General features: G+C 67.1%; 2 protein-coding genes across 4 annotated transcripts; both read right to left on the bottom strand.

The window, feature by feature from the left end:
* Nucleotides 1–1027: 1027 nt before the first annotated feature.
* LOC119842591 (major histocompatibility complex class I-related gene protein-like) lies at nucleotides 1028–13099 on the bottom strand. Of its 3 annotated transcripts, none has more exons than XM_043497217.1 (8): nucleotides 12563–13099; nucleotides 10771–11031; nucleotides 9885–10160; nucleotides 5633–5908; nucleotides 4619–4723; nucleotides 4294–4326; nucleotides 3338–3370; nucleotides 1030–3055 (listed from the first exon to the last, which is right to left on the bottom strand). In XM_043497217.1, the coding sequence occupies exons 1-8, from the start codon at nucleotides 12816–12818 to the stop codon at nucleotides 3045–3047; spliced, it is 1251 nt and encodes a 416-aa protein (XP_043353152.1). In that variant the 5' UTR covers nucleotides 12819–13099; the 3' UTR covers nucleotides 1030–3044. The 3 variants fall into 3 exon arrangements, with proteins under 3 accessions (XP_038226881.2, XP_043353152.1, XP_043353153.1); XM_043497218.1 differs by having other exon boundaries at nucleotides 1031–3055; nucleotides 12972–12990; XM_038370953.2 differs by lacking the exon at nucleotides 3338–3370 and having other exon boundaries at nucleotides 1028–3055; nucleotides 12563–12833.
* A 2157-nt stretch (nucleotides 13100–15256) lies between these two features.
* Nucleotides 15257–21343, bottom strand: LOC119842604 (major histocompatibility complex class I-related gene protein-like). The gene is made up of 8 exons (XM_043497251.1): nucleotides 21032–21343; nucleotides 19925–20174; nucleotides 19294–19569; nucleotides 18578–18685; nucleotides 17787–17819; nucleotides 17295–17330; nucleotides 16751–16783; nucleotides 15257–16197 (listed from the first exon to the last, which is right to left on the bottom strand). The coding sequence occupies exons 1-4, from the start codon at nucleotides 21119–21121 to the stop codon at nucleotides 18585–18587; spliced, it is 717 nt and encodes a 238-aa protein (XP_043353186.1). The 5' UTR covers nucleotides 21122–21343; the 3' UTR covers nucleotides 15257–16197; nucleotides 16751–16783; nucleotides 17295–17330; nucleotides 17787–17819; nucleotides 18578–18584.
* Between the last annotated feature and the right edge of the window lie 551 nt (nucleotides 21344–21894).

Raw genomic sequence — 21894 nt, 5'->3', positions numbered from 1 at the left:
GGCTCCTTCGCTCATGCCGCTGGGCCTTCTCCCTGGTGTTGTCCAGACTGGGGGGCCCCCTTCCCGTGCTGGGGAGACCGTGCGTCTCTGGGCCAGGGGAACATCAGCCCGCACTCACTGTGGGTCACGCTGCATCCACAGGGGACCGTATCCCAGGCACCAGCATGACCTGACCCCCAGCTCAGCCTGGGTCTTTGCCCCCAGCTGCCCCATGCCTAGCTAGTGCTGGAGCTGGGTCTCCCATCCCAGCGCTGCCCCAGGGTGAACGTCCCCGGGCAGGGCAGGCGGGCGAGGAGACCCAGCCTGGTGCTCACTGTGCAGGGGGTTTCTCTGTCCCAGCCGCCCCCGAGCTCAGCTCCCCCCCAGCTGGAGGAAGGCCCAGGCTGGGTTAGGGCAAGGCGGCAGGAGCACCCTCGGGAGCCCAGTGAGGGAAGGTTTCTCCTCTCTGGGGTGATTTCTCGGAAAGGGCCTGGCTCAGGGGCACACAACAAAGCAGCTGCGGGCTCCTTCCTCGTGGCTAATCGGGGCAGGTTGTTGGCTGGGTCTGTAGCCGGCAAATCTCCTGGCAGCCGGGCCCAGAGCTGACATCAACCCATCCTGCGCTTCCTCGCCAGGGCTCTCTGCTGCCAGCCTGGGCCCAGCTGGCGAGGAAACGCAGGGGGGCCGATGCCACGCGGAGCGGCAAACTGGCCCCAGCTGGCTGAACCTTGGTGTACTTAATCCCAATCTGCCCTGCCCCAGAGATTGGCAGGAACAGCCCATGGGCTGGGGCGGGTTATGGCTGCGGCATAAACTGGAATGAGCCACCCCGGACCAGGGCAAGGTGTCAGCGAATATGAGCCACATGAAGTAGGTGTGAACACAGCGCTGAGCTGATCTGGATTAGCCGCTCCCAGAGTGCAGTCTGATTAGGAGTAGCTGGGTCTGTGCCTCTGGACCCTGCCTGGAGCCAGATCAGCTAAGCGTGAGCCTCCCCCGGCCGGCTCCAGAGAAAGTGAGGTGCGTTAATTGGCAGCTCAGATCCAGGTGTACGGCATCCCTGCCCTGTGGGGCACAAGGTGATTTGCACCCCATCCCCAGGCAGGCTCCATGCTCTTCTGTAGGGGGTCCTATACACTCCCCCATAGCTGTGAACGGAGATGTCCAGCTGCATAGGGGACCAGTCAATGGGGCGTGTGTGGATGCTGAGTGGGAAGCAGGCTGGTACTGGAAACCCACCCAGAGGGCAGGGTCCAGTTCTGCAGGTGCAGCATTGCCAGCCCTGGACATTTGAACCCCAGGGGTTGGGGCCCCAAAAACCATGAGTTTGTAAAAAGTTCCAAAAGGTGCATTTGTGTTCACCTGCGGGCTGTGAACCGGGGGGGGGGTTGCGGTGGGGGGGTTCACCCACGCCACACAGTGGGAGATGGAGCATGGCCAGGACAGATGGGCCAGCGGGCCCGCTGGGGTAACTCAGCTCCAGCACCCCCGGCGTGGCCATGCTGATCTCCACCCACTGAGGAGCCCGCCCCGAGAGCGCAGCAGGGGGGTCACCGAGGAGGGAGGCTGAATCTGTAACTCCAAGGGGTCAGAAATCACCAGCCAGGCCCCCTGACATTTTGAGATCAGCTTAAAAAACCCATGGAGGCTTTTCAAAATCCTGGTTCTGTTTAAATATCCTGTGGGTTTGAGCCCTTCGGGGTGTTGTGGTTGCCAGGCACCAGCAGGGCTAGAAACCACCTAACAAAAATTCGGTTCATTCAGAAACGCGGCCGATCAAATGCTGGGAACGGGGCGATTTCAATGAACTATGTGGTGGGGAAATGGCAAAACGAACCATTCCATCGTTATCGCCTGACACGGCCCAACATTTCACTTCCATGAGGTAAAAACGGGTTGTTTGGTTAATTTCGTGTCAACTTTTATAGCAAATGAAAAGGTGATTTTAACAGCAGCTGTAACAGTCTCTAGCTGGTCCGTCTCACGCCGACGAGAACCCAAACAGCAGCTGCAGGCCCCTGGCCGCAGCCACGGGACAGAACCGACAGCTGCAGGCCCAGGGGCCGCACACAGCCCCCCGCGCCGGACGCGCACGCCCAGGGCAGCACACAGAAAGGGCCGTGTCCGTATCCCTGTGACAACGCACACGGCAGAGCGAGGGGTTTGTGCCTGGTTCTGGGGTAGTGACAGCAGCGGGTCAGAGCCAGGGAAATGTCTGACCCCGGTTCTGCGGGTCCACCGAGTGCGGCCAGCGTCAGAACCCTCCCCCCGCCGCTGCTGGGACAGTCTTCAAAGTGCTTTAAACAGACACACACCCCCCTTCTGGGACAAGGCCCTGTAACAGGCACCCTCACACACACACACACCCCCCCCCCGGGGCAGGAATTAAAGTATTTTCCCTATTTTCAAGAAAGGGAAACGGATGCACAGAACAAGGACGGGAATCGCCCAGGGCCACACAGCGAGCCAGCAGCAGAGCTGGGAATAGGACCCAGGAGTCCTGGCTCCCAGACCATGCTGCTCCCACCAGCAGGGACGCCCAGGATGCCCCGAGGGAGCCCAGCCTACAGAGAGTGGGCACACAGGGCACCCGAACTCCAGCTCCCACGAGGCACTGCGGCAGCTTCGCCACATGGAATATTGTGGTTTTCAACCAAAAGTTTTTGGCCAAAAATTGAGATTTTCCATGTGAAGAACCCTTCCCCAGGGGCTGCTGGGAGGGGGCTCCTTGCACCCCAGAGATACGGAGGCCATGGTCCCTGCCCCAAGGGGCTCACACACTAAATAAACCATGCAGCGAATGGGGCCGGCCATGCCCTTTGGGGCTGGCCAGTTTGTGTCCTGTGGCCGACACACAGAGCACAGGGCAGGCAGCCCCCCAGCAGTGGGTCCTAGGGAGGCTGGAGGTTCAGGAGACGTGGGGCTGTTCACCAAAGCACCAGGCACAGCTCCGAGGCCCTACGCAAGGCGTAACAGGGAGATAACGCTGAGGGGAGGTGGGGGGTCGGGGCCCCCCCGGTCAGTCCGTGTCTTCCCAGTCTGGATTCTCCTCCGGCTCCGACCGGCTACATTAGAGCTGCGGGAGGGAAACACGGGAGAGTCAGGGTCTGCCCTGAACCACGTCGGTATGGGTCAGAGAGGGGCTGGCACTGGGGGGCTCCACCCCAAACTCTCCCCCTCCCAGAGACGCCCCCCAGTCCCTCTGCTGCCTGGAACACCCTCCGTGCAGAGGGGAGATGGACCTGGCCCTGCACTCAGCACCCGGCATGGAGCTCAGGGCTGGTTTGTAGGAGGTGCCAGGCCTGGGGTCTCCACCAAGCCCCGGTGGCTCTCCTGGGTCAGAGTCCCCCCCCCGTACTGGCGATGGAGCTGTCTGATCCATGCTCGCTGGCTGTGGGGGAAGAAGGGAAGGGAGTCAGTGTCTGGTGGGGTTTGATGCAGTCCCCTGGGCTCAGCCCTCCACCTTCCAGCCCCACGGAGAATAAACGGGGGCTGATCAGATTGCAACACAGAGGCAAAGAAACGGCCCAGCCCAGGCAGGGAAGGCGGGCAGGGGCCGACAGGGAAGGGGGGCAGGGAAGGCGAGCTGGGGCCAGCTGGCCAGCCACAGGGGCCAACCAGGGGCAGGGCCAGGCAGACCCAGTTGTGGGGTAATAATCCCCACAATGCACCGGGACTAGATGTGCGGAGCACCCCAGGCTGGTCCAGCCCTGAGGATGCCAGACCAAAGTACCCAGCTCCACCCAGCCCTTCCACAGCACCAGTCGTGGCAGAGACCCAGGACCTCAGCATATGCTAATGGGGGGCAGTTAAAGTCTCGGGGGCTGCTAACATCAGCCCCCTTCACCAAGTCCAAGGCCAGAAGGCACCATCTCATCCCTGTCCTGTGTAGCCCGGGCCAGCGACAGGCCCCACAATGATCCCCAGAGCAGATCCAGGAGCAAACACCCCCCCCGTGAGCTAAGCACTGCCAGCGCCAGAGAATTGCCCTGGCCCGCGGCCAGCTGTTCCAGGGGTTAATCCTCCCTGCCCCAAGCAGTCCCTGACACCTGATTTCCAGGCTGCATTTGGGGAAGGTGCATGGGAGCTAACCTCCCGCCAGGGGCCCCGGGGATTGGGTGTGGGGTTCGGGTTTCAGGGAGACCCAGAGGACAGCAACTGTCCCGGCAGGCCCAGCGCCCTCGGGCCGTTCGTGGTGCCCTGACCCTGCTCCCCAGCTCGCCCCACACTGCACAGCTCAGCGCCGAGGACAGGCCGGTCTCAGTGGGGGGACACGGACAGTGCCCGGCCCAGCGCGGGGGTCGTCTCACTCACCCGGCGCCGGCAAGAACAGATCCGCCTTGGGCCCTGCGGGGAGAAGGCAGGTTTCAGCGAGGGCAGGAGCCGGCTCTGGCTGCTCTCCGGGGCCCGGCAATGCGGCGCCCAGCCCAGCACGGAAAACTTGGACTCGGGGTCCCTGGATAAACCCAGCACGTGGGGAGGGGACCAAAGACACCCCAGGGTGAGCGGCCAGCTCCCTCCCTGAGTCCCCCATCAGTGTCCCTGCCAGTCCACCTCGGTGCAGGCCCACGGCACCAGTGCTGAGGCTGCACCACAGGGCGTGGGGCAGCCCGGGGATCCCCGCATCCCGGCTCCGTACCTGACTGCCTCCTCCTCCAGACAAGGGCGACCAGCACGGCGACCGCCCCCAGGGCCAGGATCACGCCCGCCACCACCGGGACCAGCAGCGAGTCGGACGGTGGCTCTGTGTCGGGAACAGGACCGTGGCTGAAGGGAACCAGGGGAGACCCCACAGACCCCACTTCCCTGCTCCACCGTCAGGGCCCCATAGCCCTCCCTGAGCTCCTCCCCCAACACAGGGGTCAGTCACCCCCTCCCCCGTCAGTGCCCCATAACCCCCCTCCCCCAACACAGGGGTCAGTCACCCCCTCCCCGTCAGTGCCCCATAACCCCCCTCCCCCAACACAGGGGTCAGTCACCCCCTCCCCCATCAGCACCACATAGCCCCCCTCCTCCATCACAGGGGTCAGTCACCCCCTCCCCATCAGTGCCCCATAACCCCCCTCCCCCAGCACAGGGCTCAGTCACCCCCTCCCCCGTCAGCACCCCATAGCCCCCCTCCTCCATCACAGGGGTCAGTCACCCCCTCCCCGTCAGTGCCTCATAACCCCCCTCCCCCAGCACAGGGCTCAGTCACCCCCTCCCCCGTCAGCACCCCATAGCCCCCCTCCTCCATCACAGGGGTCAGTCACCCCCTCCCCGTCAGTGCCTCATAACCCCACTCCCCCAGCACAGGGCTCAGTCACCCCCTCCCCCGCCAGCACCCCATAGCCCCCCTCCTCCATCACAGCGGTCATCACCCCCTCCCCGTCAGTGCCCCATAACCCCCCTCCCCCAGCACAGGGCTCAGTCACCCCCTCCCCCGCCAGCACCCCATAGCCCCCCTCCTCCATCACAGGGGTCAGTCACCCCCTCCCCGTCAGTGCCCCATAACCCCACTCCCCGTCAGCGCCCCATAGCCCCCTCCCCCAGCACAGGGGTCAGTCACCCCCTCCCCCATCAGCGCCCCATAGCCCCCTCCTCCATCACAGGGTCAGTCCCCGTTGCCCACACAGGGGCTCACCCCCCCAACACTCCCCTTCCCCATCCTCACCCCACACGGCGATGAGCGGCTCGGCCAGGCTCTCGTGCTCCACACGGCAGTGGTACAGGCCTCTCTCCTGGGGGTCGATCTTCACCGTGGCCCAGGTGTGGTAGGTCCCGTCCCCGTTGGGCAGGACCCCCCCTCGCCACGTCTCCTGCTCGCTGCTCCCCCCGTGTCTCAGCCAGCTCATGGCGATGTCCCGGGGGTAGAAGCCGTGGGCCCGGCAGGAGAGGGTGGTGGGGCCGTCAGGGGCATCTCTGCTGGTGACCCGCACGGCCGGGCGCTCTGGGGAGACGAGGGGGCAGAGGGGGGAGCTGCAGGGTCATGGCCAGTGAGCAACACCCGGGTCCCCCCAGCCATTACCAGCACCCGCCCCAGCGTCCCTCCCTCGGCCCGGATGGGGACACAGACCCAGAGTGAGGGGCCCCGTGGATCCCTGGGGCAGGGGTGTCCCCAAATGGGAAGTCAGGGAGTATCAGGGAAGTCCCTGCCCCAGCCCCACGGCCCCGAGGGTGGCCCTCCCCCTCCCACCCTGCACCACCACCCTTCCCCTGCCCCTATTATCCACCCAGTCCCCCTGCCCTCCCCCTCCCCCCCAGCGTCCCCGGCCCTTCCCCTGCCCCCACAGCACCCTCTGCTCTCCACCCAGCCTCCCTGTCCTCCCCTCCCCATCCCACCCCACCCCCACGGTCCCTGCCCTCACTTTGTCTGGCCCACGCCCCCTGCCCTCCACCTCAGCACCCTGCCCTCACCCCGCCTGGCCAGCGCCCCCTGCCCTCACCCCGCCCCCCCAGGACCCCCTGCCCTCACCCCGCTCCCCAGCGCCCCCTGCCCTCACCCCGCCCTCCCAGTGCCCCCTGCCCTCACCCCGCTCCCCAGCGCCCCCTGCCCTCACCCCGTCTGGCCAGCGCCCCCTGCCCTCACCCCACCCCCCCAGGACCCCCTGCCCTCACCCCGCCTGGCCAGCGCCCCCTGCCCTCACCCCGCCCCCCAGGACCCCCTGCCCTCACCCCGCCTGGCCAGCGCCCCCTGCCCTCACCCCGCCCCCCCAGGACCCCCTGCCCTCACCCCGCCTGGCCAGCGTCCCCTGTCCTCACCCCGCCTGGCCAGCGCCCCCTGCCCTCACCCCGCCCCCCCCCAGGACCCCCTGCCCTCACCCCGCCTGGCCAGTGCCCCCTGCCCTCACCCCGCTCCCCAGCGCCCCCTGCCCTCACCCCATCTGGCCAGCGCTCCCTGCCCTCAACCCGCCCCCCCCAGGACCCCCTGCCCTCACCCCGCCTGGCCAGCACCCCCTGCCCTCACCCTGCCCCCCCAGGACCCCCTGCCCTCACCCCGCCCGGCCAGCGCCCCCTGCCCTCACCCCGCCCCCCAGGAACCCCTGCCCTCACCCCGCCTGGCCAGCGTCCCCTGCCCTCACCCCGCCCCCCCAGGACCCCCTGCCCTCACCCCGCCTGGCCAGTGCCCCCTACCCTCACCCCGCCCCCCCAGGACCCCCTGCCCTCACCCCGCCTGGCCAGTGCCCCCTGCCCTCACCCCGCTCCCCAGCGCCCCCTGCCCTCACCCCATCTGGCCAGCGCCCCCTGCCCTCACCCCGCCCCCCCCAGGACCCCCTGCCCTCACCCCGCCTGGCCAGCACCTCCTGCCCTCACCCTGCCCCCCCAGGACCCCCTGCCCTCACCCCGCCCGGCCAGCGCCCCCTGCCCTCACCCCGCCCGGCCAGCGCCCCCTGCCCACACCCCGCCCCCCAGGACCCCCTGCCCTCACCCCGCCCGGCCAGCGCCCCCTGCCCTCACCCCGCCCGGCCAGCGCCCCCTGCCCACACCCCGCCCCCCAGGACCCCCTGCCCTCACCCCGCCTGGCCAGCGCCCCCTGCCCTCACCCCGCCTGGCCAGTGCCCCCTGCCCTCACCCCGCTCCCCAGCGCCCCCTGCCCTCACCCCATCTGGCCAGCGCCCCCTGCCCTCACCCCGCCCCTCCCAGGACCCCCTGCTCTCACCCCGCCCGGCCAGCGCCCCCTGCTCTCACCCCGCCCCCCCAGGACCCCCTGCCCTCACCCCGCTCCCCAGCGCCCCCTGCCCGCACCCCGCCCCCCAGGACCCCCTGCCCTCACCCCGCCTGGCCAGCGCCCCCTGCCCTCACCCCGCCCCCCCAGGACCCCCTGCCCTCACCCCGCCTGGCCAGTGCCCCCTGCCCTCACCCCGCTCCCCAGCGCCCCCTGCCCTCACCCCATCTGGCCAGCGCCCCCTGCCCTCACCCCGCCCACCCCAGGACCCCCTGCCCTCACCCCGCCTGGCCAGCACCCCCTGCCCTCACCCCGCCCCCCCCAGGACCCCCTGCCCTCACCCCGCCTGGCCAGCGCCCCCTGCCCTCACCCCACCCCCCAGAACCCCCTGCCCTCACCCCTCCTGGCCAGCGCCCCCTGCCCTCACCCCGCCCCCCAGGACCCCCTGCCCTCACCCCTCCTGGCCAGCGCCCCCTGCCCTCACCCCGCCCCCCCAGGACCCCCTGCCCTCAACCCGCTCCCCAGCGCCCCTGCCCTCACCCCGCCTGGCCAGCGCCCCCTGCCCTCATCCTGCCCCCCAGGACCCCCTGCCCTCACCCCGCCTGGCCAGCGCCCCCTGCCCTCACCCCGCCCCCCAGGACCCCCTGCCCTCACCCCTCCTGGCCAGCGCCCCCTGCCCTCACCCCGCCCCCCCAGGACCCCCTGCCCTCACCCCGCTCCCCAGCGCCCCTGCCCTCACCCCGCCTGGCCAGCGCCCCCTGCCCTCATCCTGCCCCCCAGGACCCCCTGCCCTCACCCCGCCTGGCCAGCGCCCCCTGCCCTCACCCCGCCCCCCAGGACCCCCTGCCCTCACCCCCGCCTGGCCAGCGCCCCCTGCCCTCACCCCACCCCCCAGAACCCCCTGCCCTCCCCCCTCCTGGCCAGCGCCCCCTGCCCTCACCCCTCCCCCCAGGACCCCCTGTCCTCACCCCGCCTGGCCAGCGCCCCCTGCCCTCACCCCACCCCCCAGGACCCCCTGCCCTCATCCCTCCTGGCCAGCGCCCCCTGCCCTCACCCCGCTCCCCAGGACCCCCTGCCCTCACCCCGCCTGGCCAGCGCCCCCTGCCCTCACCCCACCCCCCAGGACCCCCTGCCCTCATCCCGCCTGGCCAGCGCCCCCTGCCCTCACCCCACCCCCCAGGACCCCCTGCCCTCACTCCGCCTGGCCAGTGCCCCCTGCCCTCACCCCGCCCCCCAGGACCCCCTGCCCTCACCCCGCCTGGCCAGCGTCCCCTGCCCTCACCCCACCCCCCAGGACCCCCTGCCCTCACTCCGCCTGGCCAGTGCCCCCTGCCCTCACCCCACCCCCCAGGATCCCCTGCCCTCACCCCGCTTGGCCAGCGCCCTCTGCCCTCACCCCGTACCCCCAGGACCCCCTGCCCTCACCCCTCCTGGCCAGCGCCCCCTGCCCTCACCCTGCCCCCAGGACCCCCTGCCCTCACCCCGCTCACCCCGCCCCCCCAGGACCCCCTGCCCTCACCCCGCTCCCCAGCGCCCCTGCCCTCACCCCGCCTGGCCAGCGCCCCCTGCCCTCACCCTGCCCCCCAGGACCCCCTGCCCTCACCCCGCCTGGCCAGCGCCCCCTGCCCTCACCCCGCCCCCCAGGACCCCCTGCCCTCACCCCGCCTGGCCAGCGCCCCCTGCCCTCACCCCACCCCCCAGAACCCCCTGCCCTCCCCCCTCCTGGCCAGCGCCCCCTGCCCTCACCCCTCCCCCCAGGACCCCCTGTCCTCACCCCGCCTGGCCAGCGCCCCCTGCCCTCACCCCTCCCCCCAGGACCCCCTGTCCTCACCCCGCCTGGCCAGTGCCCCCTGCCCTCACCCCACCCCCCAGGACCCCCTGCCCTCATCCCGCCTGGCCAGCGCCCCCTGCCCTCACCCCACCCCCCAGGACCCCCTGCCCTCATCCCGCCTGGCTAGCGCCCCCTGCCCTCACCCCGCTCCCCAGGACCCCCTGCCCTCACCCCGCTCCCCAGGACCCCCTGCCCTCACTCCGCCTGGCCAGTGCCCCCTGCCCTCACCCCGCCCCCCCAGGACACCCTGCCCTCACCCCGCCTGGCCAGCGTCCCCTGCCCTCACCCCACCCCCCAGGACCCCCTGCCCTCACTCCGCCTGGCCAGTGCCCCCTGCCCTCACCCCATCCCCCAGGATCCCCTGCCCTCACCCCGCTTGGCCAGCGCCCTCTGCCCTCACCCCGTACCCCCAGGACCCCCTGCCCTCACCCCGCCTGGCCAGCGCCCCCTGCCCAAGCTGCAGGTAGCGGTGCAGGGCCTCGCCGCACTCCCGCTCCAGGAAGTGGCGATAGTACTGCAGGGCGACCGGGTCCCCGTTCCACCGGCGCTGGGTGGCTTCGGCGTCCCGGGCGGGAGCTTCCCAGTGGTGCCGGGCGGCATCATAGATCAGGAAGTCGCCCCCATCGTAGCCAAAGCGCCGGAAGCCCCCGGTGCTGCCGTCGGCCCGGATCTCGCAGCCGTAGGCATACTGGAAGATGTGGAAGCCTGGACGGGGCGGGAAAGAGCCGGGGGGGTTAGGACGGGGACCCCACGGAGCCAGGACCGCTGCTGGGTCTGTGACCGACCCCTCCCTGGATCCCCCCCAGAGCCTGCTTGGCAGGGAGCCTGCCCCTCTCCAGGGGCTCTGCCCTGTGTCCCCCTCAGTGCCAGCCCTCATCTGCCCCCACGGGGTCCTTGCTGGGCAGGACTGCATGGACCTTGGGTCTGATCCGGCCATTCCCTGGAACAGAGAGGGGTGTAGGGAGCCCCGGCCCACTGGGGGCGCTGCACAGACACAGTGGGAGATGGTCCCTGCCCCAAACAGCTCACAGGGCAAAGAGACAAGAAACCAGAGGGGAAATTGAGGCACAGAGAGGTGAACTGACTTGGCCAAGGTCACTCAGCAGGTCAGGGGAAAAGAGCTGGGGCTAGAACCCAGGAGTCCTGGCTCCCAGCCCCAACCCCTCTCTAACCCGCTAGACCCCACTCCCCTCCCAGAGCTGGGAGACAGAACCCAGGAGTCCTGGGTCCCAGAGTAGTGCTCCAGGTCCCCTCCCTCCCCCTCCTCGACCCCAGTGCCCCCGGCCCCTCTGTCCACAGACGGGCGCAGACTCACCCCTGCTCTGGTTGTAGAGGTGCATGTGGCTCCGCACCTTGCCCCGGAAGCAGGCCTGACGCACCTTGTGGACGTGGTTCTCCTGCTCCCAGACCTCGGGCTGGGTCGCCTGCATCCAGGGCGCCCGGGGCCGCATCTGCTGGGCCTCGCCGTCGTACTCCACGAACCGCTGCCCGTCCACGTAGCCGGCCACGGTGAACTCGGGCACCCGCGGGCCGGGCTCCGAGACGGCCGTCAGGAAGTACTGCAGGGAGTGCGACCCTATGGGGGAGGCGGAGCGGAGATGTTAGCGGGATCTATCTGCACCCCCCTCCCCAAATGCCGGGAGAGCAGTCCCCATGCCCCACAGCTCCACAGAAACCCCCCCTCAAAAACCCCCAATGTAATTGTAAGGGGGATTGACGCACAGCGCACTCATCTCCTCAAGCACAGAGCAAACGGGGAATCACCAGCACCTGGGGGCACTGCAGGGCACCTGACACACAGTAGGGAGTGAACAGCCGTGCTGAGAATGGGGCAGAGGGTGTGTGTGTGTGGGCACGGACACTGTACACACACACGCGTGCCTAGCAGGGAGGGAGGAACAGACACACAGCCAGGGGACAGACAGACACAGGAAGTTCCCTTCCCCAGCACTGCAGGGCAGCCCTGCCATCGCATGGCCCATGAACCCCGATTCCCTAGGCCAGGCACGGAGCTGCAGGGAGAGCGGAGGGGGGATGGGGCAGACGTGGGGCAACAACAGTGGGGAGGGGGTCGCTGTCACAGCTGAGCGTCCGGCCCCAGCCCAATGACATCACCCTCGGGGGGTGGGTCTGGCTCCAACTCCCCAGTGAGCTCCCAGCCCCTCACAACTCACCCACTGTCCACTGGCACCACAGACTGCTGCCGGGCGCTCCCCCACCTGGGCAGTGCCTCCCATCCCTCCCCCAGTACCATGGGAAATATACCACTGCACCCTCCCCGTGGCAGAGAAATGTCCCCCAGAGCAGGTGAGAGAACCCAGGAGTCCTGGCTCCCAGCCCCCCACCCCGCTCTAACCCACCACCCCCGCTCCCCTCCCCGAGCGAGAACCCAGGAGTCCGGGCTCCCAGCCCCCCCCCCCGCTCTAACCCACCACCCCCGCTCCCCTCCCCGAGCCGAGAAAGAACCCAGGAGTCCTAGCCCCCAGCCCCCCTGCTCTAACCCACTAACCCTCCCCTCCCCGAGCCGGGAGAGAACCCAGGAGTCCTAGCCCCCAGCCCCCCTGCTCTAACCCACTAACCCTCCCCTCCCCGAGCCGGGAGAGAACCCAGGAGTCCGGGCTCCCAGCCCCCCCCCCCGCTCTAACCCACCACCCCCGCTCCCCTCCCCGAGCCGAGAAAGAACCCAGGAGTCCTAGCCCCCAGCCCCCCTGCTCTAACCCACTAACCCTCCCCTCCCCGAGCCGGGAGAGAACCCAGGAGTCCGGGCTCCCAGCCCCCCTGCTCTAACCCACTAACCCTCCCCTCCCCGAGCCGGGAACGGAACCCAGGAGTCCGGGCTCCCAGCCCCCCCGCTCTAACCCACCACCCCCGCTCCCTTCCCCGAGCCGAGAAAGAACCCAGGAGTCCTAGCCCCCAGCCCCCCTGCTCTCACCCACTAACCCTCCCCTCCCCGAGCCGGGAGAGAACCCAGGAGTCCTGGCTCCGAGCCCTCCCCGGTCTAACCCACCACCCCCGCTCCCCTCCCCGAGCCGAGAGAGAACCCAGGAGTCCGGGCTCCCAGCCCCCGCTCCTGGGGGAGGGGTTAACCCCCGTTTGCCCCTACTCACGTGACTCAGCGCCCCCCAGCAGGAGGAGTGGGAGGAGGAGGAAGCTGCCTGGGCCCCCCATGCCGTGTGGGGCGCGATCCCGCTGTGCTGTGTGGGGCAGGGGGGGTTGATGTCGGCCCCGGGAGCCGCCCCCCCGGGGATTGGGCACCACGGGCGTGTCCTGCCCATTGCGACAGACGCACGCGGCCGGGCCAGGGAGGAAGTGAGATTCCGGCACAGCTGTGGGGGGGGGCAGCCCGGGACCCCCCGCCCTCATCCCAGCCCCACCCTGACACGGGGGGCCAGGGGCCTCCCCCCACCCCGCACTTCAGTTACAGAGTCACAGAGATGGGGGGAGAGAACTGAACCCTCTGTGCTCAGACAGGACACACACCCGCCCCCCCGCCCCCCCCAATGAGCCGCCCCCCACCTGCTCACGTTACCCACCTGCCCCTCAGCCTGCCCCCTGTGCTGCCAGGGGCGTTTTCCAAAGAGCTAAAGTGATTGAGGAGCCTTAGTCCAGGAGAGAACCCAGGAGCCCTGGCTCCCAGCCCCCCCCTGCTCTAACCTACTGGACCCCACTCCCATCCCAGAGCTGGGGAGAGAACCCAGGAGTCCTGGATCCCAGCCCCTCCTGTGTTAACCTTTTAGAGCCCCCTGGGGGGTTAGCACCCTAGTGTCCGATCTCCATAGCTAGTAACTCTTTTGAAATCGACAGGAGTCGGGCCCCAAACCTGCTTCAACCCCTTTGAACCCCCCCTTTGTAAATCTGACCCTAAAACCCCTTGGAAATGGGGCTCCTCCTCCAACACCACTTGGCCCCTTAACTCCCCTGCTCCCCCTTCCGCCCACCTTTAATCCTCGCCCTGCCCGTGTCCTCCTTCCCCACTGACCCATCCTATCGCTCCAGGCCCTGCCTCCTGGCCTCTCAGGGTTTTATCCTGCTGCCCATCACCCTGGCATCCGGGCACCTTCCACACAAACTCAACAGCAAGTAACAAAGCTCCTGGTGGATTGTGGGGAGACTCTGCTCCGCGTTAGACCCCCCCCAGCCGGTAGACCCCCCCCAGCCGGTAGACCCCCCCCACCTCCCTGCCCCAGTGCCCGCTCCCCTGCCCCACCGACCCCCCGTGCCCACCCCGGTCTGTCCCTCCCTTCCCATGGGCAGTAGAAGGCAACTGGATCGAACTAAGCGAACAGGCCCAACTCCCCGGGGGGTCGGGGTGTGCCTGTCCCCTCCATGGCCGGCACTTTGTGCGGTGGCCAATGCCCCGCCGCGGGCGGCTGGTGGCGGTGACAGGGACGCCCAGCCCAGGGCAGGGGACCGGCCCAGCGGCTGCATTTAACTCTCCCCCGGTCACCGCAGGGCCACAAGTTCCCCATGCTGGGGGCCGGGGGGGACAGGATGGCGAAGTCGCAGTGTGCTCGCTGCAGCCCGCAGGGTCACGCTTCCTCTTCCCCGGCCACATGCTCAGCAGCCGAGGTGCGAGGCCGTCACGTGGGGACCCGCGCTCTGGGGGAACGTCAGAGCTGCTGCTATCCAGCATCTGGTGCCCGCCAGGCCCAGTGCGGGTCACACACAGGCGGCAGGGAGCCGGGGCTGAAATGCCGGTCGTGACAGTCCCCACGGGAGCTGCACCCTGCCCCTGGCCGGCTGGATCCGTGGGGATCTTGCCCCCAGCTGCACCACGCCGACCTGAGACGGGCACCGACATGCCGTTACCGCAGCGCTAGGCCAGGATCACCTGGGCGCAGCCGCCTGCACGGAGGGCCGCGCCGTGCTGACGAGAGCCACGTTAACCAGTCTGCGCGTCTCTCCCCAGAGCTGTCCGCTCCCTGGGGCAGGGACTGGCTGTGCAGCGCCTGGCGCCGGGGGGTCTCCGCCTGGCCTGGGCCCCCCAGACACCACTGCAATACGGGCAATGAACACACTCCCCCAGCTCCGGCTCCGGCTCCGAGGGCCGGCTGAGGAGGGGCAGGGTGGGGCTGCGGTGCCGCTGCCCTGCACAGACCCAGACCCGCTGGGACTGAGAGAGCGTGGTCTGCACAGCGTTAGCCGGGTCTGTCTGTACGCGGCTCTGGAGGGAGCAGCTCTGATTCAAACCGGATCCAGATTAAATTCAACGTGACGGAGCCACTGGGCTTTACCGGCTCTTCCCAGCGCCCGGCTGCAACGGCGCCAGCAGGGGACACCCCAGACCTCGGTCTGAGAATCCCCCACCAGTGACTGGAGTCGTCAGTTCTCAGCAACAGGGCGGTTCGGCTCCCTGGGGCAGCAGAGCCCAGCACTGGGAGGGGAGACGGGCTCAGACAGACACAGCAAACGCCCAGCCACAGTGGGGCGCACACAAGAGACAGGGCCTTTATTCCAGGGGTTCAGTTACACGATCTAGTCCAGCAAAAAGAACAGGAGTACTTGTGGCACCTTAGAGACTAACAAATTTATTTGGGCATAAGCTTGGTGGGCTAAAACCCACTTCATCAGCTGCATGGAGTGGAAAATACAGTAGGAAGATATATATATACAGAGAACATGAAACAATGGGTGTTGCCATACACACTATAACGAGAGTGATCAATTACGGTGAGCTTTTATCAGCAAGAGAAAAAATCCTTTTGTAGTGAATCAGGATGGCCCATTTCCAACAGTTGACAAGAAGGTGAGAGTAACAGAAGGGGAATATACATGAGGAAATAGTTTTACTTTGTGTAATGACCCATCCACTCCCAGTCTTTATTCAAGCCTAATTTAATGGCATCCAGTTTGCAAATTAATTCCAGTTCTGCTGTGTCTTGGAGTCTGTTTTTGAAGATCTTTTGTTGGAGAATTGCAACTAGATCTAGTCCAACGGCTCTCACGCTTTCCAGACGACTGTCCCCTTTTCTGAAGGCTGATTGTCTTGGGTCCCCCAAGTTTCACCTCACTTAAAAATACTTACTTAAAAATCAGACATAAAACTACAGAAGTGTCACAGCGAGGGTCGGGGTTATGGCTTGGCCCGCCATGGTTGGATCACTGGACAAAGGCTGACTTTCTCGTTTTTACCGTATAATTATAAGTTAAATCGATTGGAGTATAAACATTGCACTTACATGTCAGCGTACATTACACGGAGCAATGGAAACATTTCATTATGCAGAGCAATAGAAACAAGTCATCGTATGAAACTGTAGTTTGCACGGAGTTCGCTGGTGTTTTTTGTGCAGCCTGTTGTAAAACTAGGGAAATATCCAGCGCGTTGAGGTACCCCCTGGCAGGTCTCTGCGTACCCCAGGGGTACATGTTCCCTGGTTGAGAACTGCGGCTCTGCAGAAATCAAAGAGTCCTTGCCGCACACAGCAGCTTTCACTGCAAGTCTGACAGATCCCAGGTACTTAGCCCACCGCGCCCCGCGAGGCCGCCGAGCGGCGCACCCAGGGCCCGGGCCCTGAGGCAGAGGGAAAAGGTGAGGGGTTCAGTCCAGGTCACACGGGCAGTCAGCGGCAGAGGCAGGGAGAGACCCCAGGAGTGACTCCAGCCTAGACGATGCCTGCTGGGGGGTCCCCGTCGTGGGGCGGGGCAGAAACACCCACGGGGAGGAGCTGCTGAGCTTCTGGAGGGAGATTGGTCTCTCCCACACCCGTGTCCCCCACCAGCTGCACCACGGCCTCCGACCCTGCAGGAACCAGATACAGGGAGTCAGGGTGGAGCCCGGAGCCACAGAGGCACCATTATGGAGGGGTGACGAGGGTCACATACTGCCCCCACGGGCCCCTGCCCTTTTTTCCAGTGGCCCTTGCAGGCCCCCCCCACTTTTCTGGCCATACCCCCCCAGGTGCCCCCCCTTTTTCTACTGGCGCCTCTGCAGGAGCCATGTCTGTTCGTAGGGATCAGGGCTGACACCAGAGAGGGACCCGCTGCAGCCGGACGGGGCTCCCCCCACCCTCGGGCCATTCTCCAGACCCTCCCGCAGCAGGATCAGATGGGGGTGAGACGCTCCATACCCAGCAGGGTCGTTCCCAACTCTGTCTGGGGCAGGGTGGGGGGGAAGAGGAGGGAGTTCCCTGGCTGGTTCATTGCTCCACACTGCGGGGAGCAGGGCGCTCAGAGCTCCCCTGCTCTGCTCCCAGGCTGGTCTTCTAGAGGGGCAGGGCCTGCGGGGCTCTGGGCCTATGGCCGTGGGGAGCTGCCCCCCCCAGAGAGCAGCCAGGGCCAGAGTCACCACTTACCTAGCGAGCCGGTGTCATACCCGGGGTCGCTGCCTGTGGGAGGGAGAAGGGGGTTAGCACTGAGCAAGGAGCTGGTTCCTGGCCGATCCCACCACCCCGCACCAATGGGATCAGACTGGGGGTGAGCAGAACGTCTCGGAGGCCCAGAAATGGCCCAGACCAGGCAGGGATCTGGTCCAGGCAGACCCAGTTCTGGGGTAATAATCCCCATAACACACCAGGGCTGGAGGTTGGGTGTGGGGTGTGCAGAGACCCCAGCTGAGATTGGAACGGCCGGGGGGTTCAGGATCTGAGGGTCCTGGTATCTGGGTCCCAGCCCACCTTTGCTGTGGGGGCGGGGGTGTCACACTCAGCCCCAGTCCTGTCCCAGCCCCGCCCCTCCCCTCAAGTCCCTGCTGCCTGGAATGATCCCCCTTGCAGAGGGGACCCACCCCCGGCTGGGGGACTGCAGGGCGCCCCAGGGCAGGGCCTGGGGAAGGCATCTCCCGTTAGAGGTCTCCGTGACTGCAGCCGATCCTCAGGGCTGGAGCCCCCCGGCACTTACCCCTGATAGATCCTTTGCTGGATTCTTTGTCGCTGGCTGTGGGGGAGAAGGGGACAGGGTCAGCATCTCCGAACCCAGGGGGTTGGTGTGCTCCCGGGGTCACAGGCCCCCTCAGAGGGGTTCCAGCCCCACCCGTCCTGTTAGACCCGCCCCTGACCGGGGAGCTGCCAGCTCGGCCTGGGGAGCCCTGTCCCTGAGGTTGGGCGAGGAAGGGCCCATGTGGCAGGGCCCCGCAGTGGGATCTCAGGGACTGTCCCTCCCAGCTCTGCTGTGGGGAGCCTGCCCCCAGTGCAGGGAAAGGGGGGCCTCTGGTTACCTGCTCTGCTCACAGATGACCCTCCTGGGGAGTGCGGGGGTGACTCACCAAGTCCCATTCATATACACACCCCCCCCCGCGAGATCCCACCCCCGCCTGGTCTCCCTGTTGGGGCCTCTGACCAGGAACTGAAGGGCTAACGGGCCATCCCTCCTGCTCCATCATCAGCCCCTTACCTTGCAGAGAGGAGCTGGAGTCCCAGTTGCCAGCTGTGGGGTGAGAAGGGGGGTTAGTGTCTCTTGAACCGGTACCGGCGAGGCAGTCGCCTCCCTAGGAATCAATTCCACCCCCCACCCCAGGGCTCATCACCCCCTGGCCTGCCCCAGACAGGGAACAGCATCACCCAGAGCTGCCCCGGGCAGAGCCAGCCAAGAGAGCCGCCCTGCCTGGCACGGCTCAGCCCGGAGACCAGAGGGGCCTGTACCCCGCAGAGCTGGGGGCACGTCGCGCGATGCAGGGGATTGCGGGTGACTGGCTGAGCAGGTGGCGATGGGGTGTTAGCACCCGATCCCAGGGGAGGGTCCCCGGGCTGGGCCGTGGCCCCCCTCCCCACACCTGCCAGCCGCACGGACGGACTCACACTCACCCTGAGCTGGAGTGTTGCTGGCTCCGGTTTTCCCTGCAGAGAGAAGGCAGATTGCAGTGAGTGCGGCCGCTCCCGGGGCAGGAACCGGCTCCGATCCGCGTCCACGGCCCAGCACAGACCCCGGGGGCTCAGCACGCGACTCAGTGTCCCAAGGGAAGCCGGGCGAAAGGAAGGGAACAGAGAGAACCAGCGCCATCGGCCCCGTCTCTGGCTCAGCAGCTCCCAGCGGGGTCTCTGGCCCATTCTCCCTTCCCCCGTGGGGCAGTCACACAGCACCAAGGCGGGGGTCTGGATTGCTGCCATCCCCATGACCCAGTGCCCCATCGCCCGCCCCACGCTGACGGGTGGGTCCCCAAGTCCTGGCACCGCCAGCCCCATTACCTGAGCGTCACCTCCTCCAGAGAACAAACCCGACTGCCCCAGCGAGCAGGGCAGCGACAGCGACGGCCCCAATCAGCGCAGGGAGCAGGGCAGAGCGGGACGGGGGCTCTGCAAGGGAGCAGGGAGTTAGAGATCCCCCCAAACACCACATCCTTCCCCCCCATTCGCACCCCCGTGGCTGCCTCTTTCCCCTGCCCCGTGCTCCGTACCCTGCGGTGTGTCTGTTCAGGAACGTACGTTATTCTTCAAACCGCAGCGGCCAGGGGAAGCGGGCGCCTTTCCCTGCTCCTTCCCGAGCGTCTCTTCTCCCCGGGGCCCAGGTCTCGCCGTTCCCTTTCCAATCCTTTGTTAACAGGACTTTTAAACTCCCGCCAACTCACAGGGGCCTGGCACCAGGCTCCCCATGTTCTCAAGCCCGTTTCACCTCCAGCTGCTGTTTCACTGCCCGGGACCCCAGCCCCGGCTGGGATCCAGGCTGGCTCCGCGGTCACATCCCACTTCATTGATCAGCTCCCTCCGGCTTTCCAGGGTGCCCCCCACCCCCTGGTTCCTGTCTTAGCCTCCTCACCCGCTAGCCACACGACCCGCCTGTCCTGCGGCTTCGCTCATTTTCTCCACCTGGGGAGGTGAGCAAAGTGTGTTACCAGGGGGGCTGTAGGGCCAGTCACCCTGTGACCCCCCCCATTTCATCCAGCGTCCATACACCCCGGCCTCACCACACGCAGTGTCGAGCGGCTCGGCCAGGCTCTCGTACTCCACACGGCAGTGGTACAGGCCTCTCTCCTGGGGGTCGATCTCCACCGTGGCCCAGGTGTGGTAGGTCCCGTCCCCGTTGGGTAGGACACCCCCTCGCCACGTCTCCTGCTCGCTGCTCCCCCCGTTTTGCAGCCAGCTCACGGCGATGTCCCGGGGGTAGAAGCCGTGGGCCCGGCAAGACAGGGTGGTGGGGCCGCCGGGGGCATCTCTGCTGGTGACTCGCACAACTGGGGGCTCTGGGGAGACGATGGGGCAGAGGGGGAGGCCACTGGTCAGGGCCAGTGAGCAGCACCCGGGTCCCTTAGCACCCCCATGGGCCAGTCGTCGGAAAGCAGGAGCAGTCAGAGCCTGGGAAACACACCACGGGGACCTGCCCCTCCCAGGAGCCCAGGGGCAGGGGGAGATGGGACCTGACTGGGGAGCGATCTCTGCACCCTGCTGGCATGGCACAGAAGGGGACCCCCCAAAAGGCCCAGCTGACCTCTAGGGGTCTTGCCCTGTAACCCAGCCCGGGGGCACTGTAATTAGTGTCTCAGACAGGCCAGGGAGTGGGGGAGTCTCTGCAGTGGGGCGGGTTCCTGCCCCCCTCACCTCTCCTCTGCAGCATCTCCTTCCCGTAGTCCAGGTATTTCTGCAGCCACTCGACACATTTCCGCTCCAGATAGTCCCGCTGCTGCTGGCTCAGGTGGCTGTCGGCCTCCATCTTCCCCTTGGTGATCTCGGCCTCCTTGCTGGGGGCCACCCAGGTGTGGGTGTGGGTGTCGTAGGAGAGGAAATCCCGCCCGTCGTAGCCGTACCGCCGGAAGCCCCCGTCCGCCTGCAGCTTGCAGCCGTAGGTGTGCTGGAAGGGCTGTAATGGTTAGAGCGGGGGGGGGGGGGGGGGGCTGGGAGCCAGGACTCCTGGGTTCTCTCCCCAGCTCTGGGAGGGGAGTGGGGGCTAGTGGTCAGAGCAGGACTCACGCTCCCTGGCCCCATGTTATGCCCTGTTCCTGACCCACTGAAGAAACGGGCCCTGGTCTCGTTCCATCGCAGGGGGTCTCTACACCAGGGATACCGCCCTGGAGGGCTGCGAATTCATCAGTGTGTGAGGCTGCAGCTGCTCTATAATGCCCCTGAGAGCAGGGAGTATAAACCCCCTAGGCTACCCCCAGGACAGACACCCTGGGCTCTAGGATAAGCCAGGGGTGAGGGAGGGGAACTGGCCCCCAGTGTCTGGGTCTGGCCTGGCCGCAGCTGTCCCCGGCGGCTCTGGCTCAGCCAGTCGCACAGCGCTGGGGTCTGGATGCTGCTCCCCTGGGTGGCAGGGCCCAGCCAGTCCACGATCCCCCACCCTGAGCGCGTCTTTCTCCAGCTGGCGGCTCCGGCAGTGACAGCGACAGGCATCTCCCGGCTCTGGGTTCGCATCTGAAGCAGAACAGGGGGGTGAGGGGGATTCCGGAATCCCCCTCCCCTATTACAGGACAGTCCCCATCGCCCATGGGCTGGGCTCACCCCCTTCCTCCAAACGCCCCCTCGTACCCCAGCCAGCAACCACCCCCCGGCCTCACCCCACACAGTGACACAGACCCAGAGTGAGGGGCCCAGAGGATCACAGGGGCAGGGATGTCCCCAAAAGGGTGGGAGGAAGGGCAGGCTGCAGGCAGGGTAGGGGGAGTCTAAAATGAGATGAGTGCCCCCTGGGTTCCCGGGCCCCCTCACCTCTCCGCTGCAGCTTCTCCTCCCCGTCCTCCAGGTGTTTCCTGAGCCCCTTGCAGACCCGCTCCAGGCTCGTCCTGGCTCCATTGGCATGGGGGGGGGGGTTGCTTTCCTCGCCCCCAGCCCAGCGGGGGAGTCGGAGCTGTAGCCTCCCCATCGTGTCTGTGCTGTGGGAACCCCCCCGTGCTGCTGGCCACCTGGATCTCATGGCTGGGCCTGTGCTGGAGGGCAAGACAGTCTGGAACCCACACCCACAGCTGGGCACCAGCCTGCACCGACCCCCACATCCAACCCCCCCAGACTTTGGGGGAAAGGCGTGTCTGGGCCCAGCCATACCTGGCCAGCTCCCGTCCCTGCCTTAGGGTGAACCAGAACTGAGCTCGCGGGTACAAACCCCAGCCTGGTGTTGGATCTTTTTACGGGTCGCTCTGACCCCCTTCACACTAACCCCCCGGACATTCTCCAGTGTTGTAGTCCACGGAGCTAGCTTAGCCTTTGATCTTACCCAGCCTGTGTCCTGGAATATTGGGGGGCCCTTAGCCCACAGGTCAGCACGGTGGGAGGGGCCCCTGCCACCCAGCACCCCCATTTCAGGCAGCCTGCACCAGTGATGGGACCTCCCTTGTCCCAGACCCTGCAGCCCGGTGGAGAGATGCTAGGGTCTCTGCACTGGACTCACTCCCAGTCTCTCCGGGTGAGTGACTCCCCCGATGGTCCCATTCAGCAGCGCACTTTGCCCATTTATTACCCCCAAACTCCCATCCCTTCCCAAAGCACCTGATCCACCGTCTGTGCCGTGGGATGAAGCTCCCCAGACCCTCACGGGGAGAAGACCCCCAAGAGCAGTTCCCTGAGCTCGGCACTCT

Source organism: Dermochelys coriacea, chromosome 14 (assembly GCF_009764565.3).
Source record: "Dermochelys coriacea isolate rDerCor1 chromosome 14, rDerCor1.pri.v4, whole genome shotgun sequence".
NCBI classification, from domain to species: domain Eukaryota; kingdom Metazoa; phylum Chordata; order Testudines; family Dermochelyidae; genus Dermochelys; species Dermochelys coriacea.
Note: the sequence above shows the minus strand (reverse complement) of the source record. Positions and strands in the feature narration are given on the sequence as shown.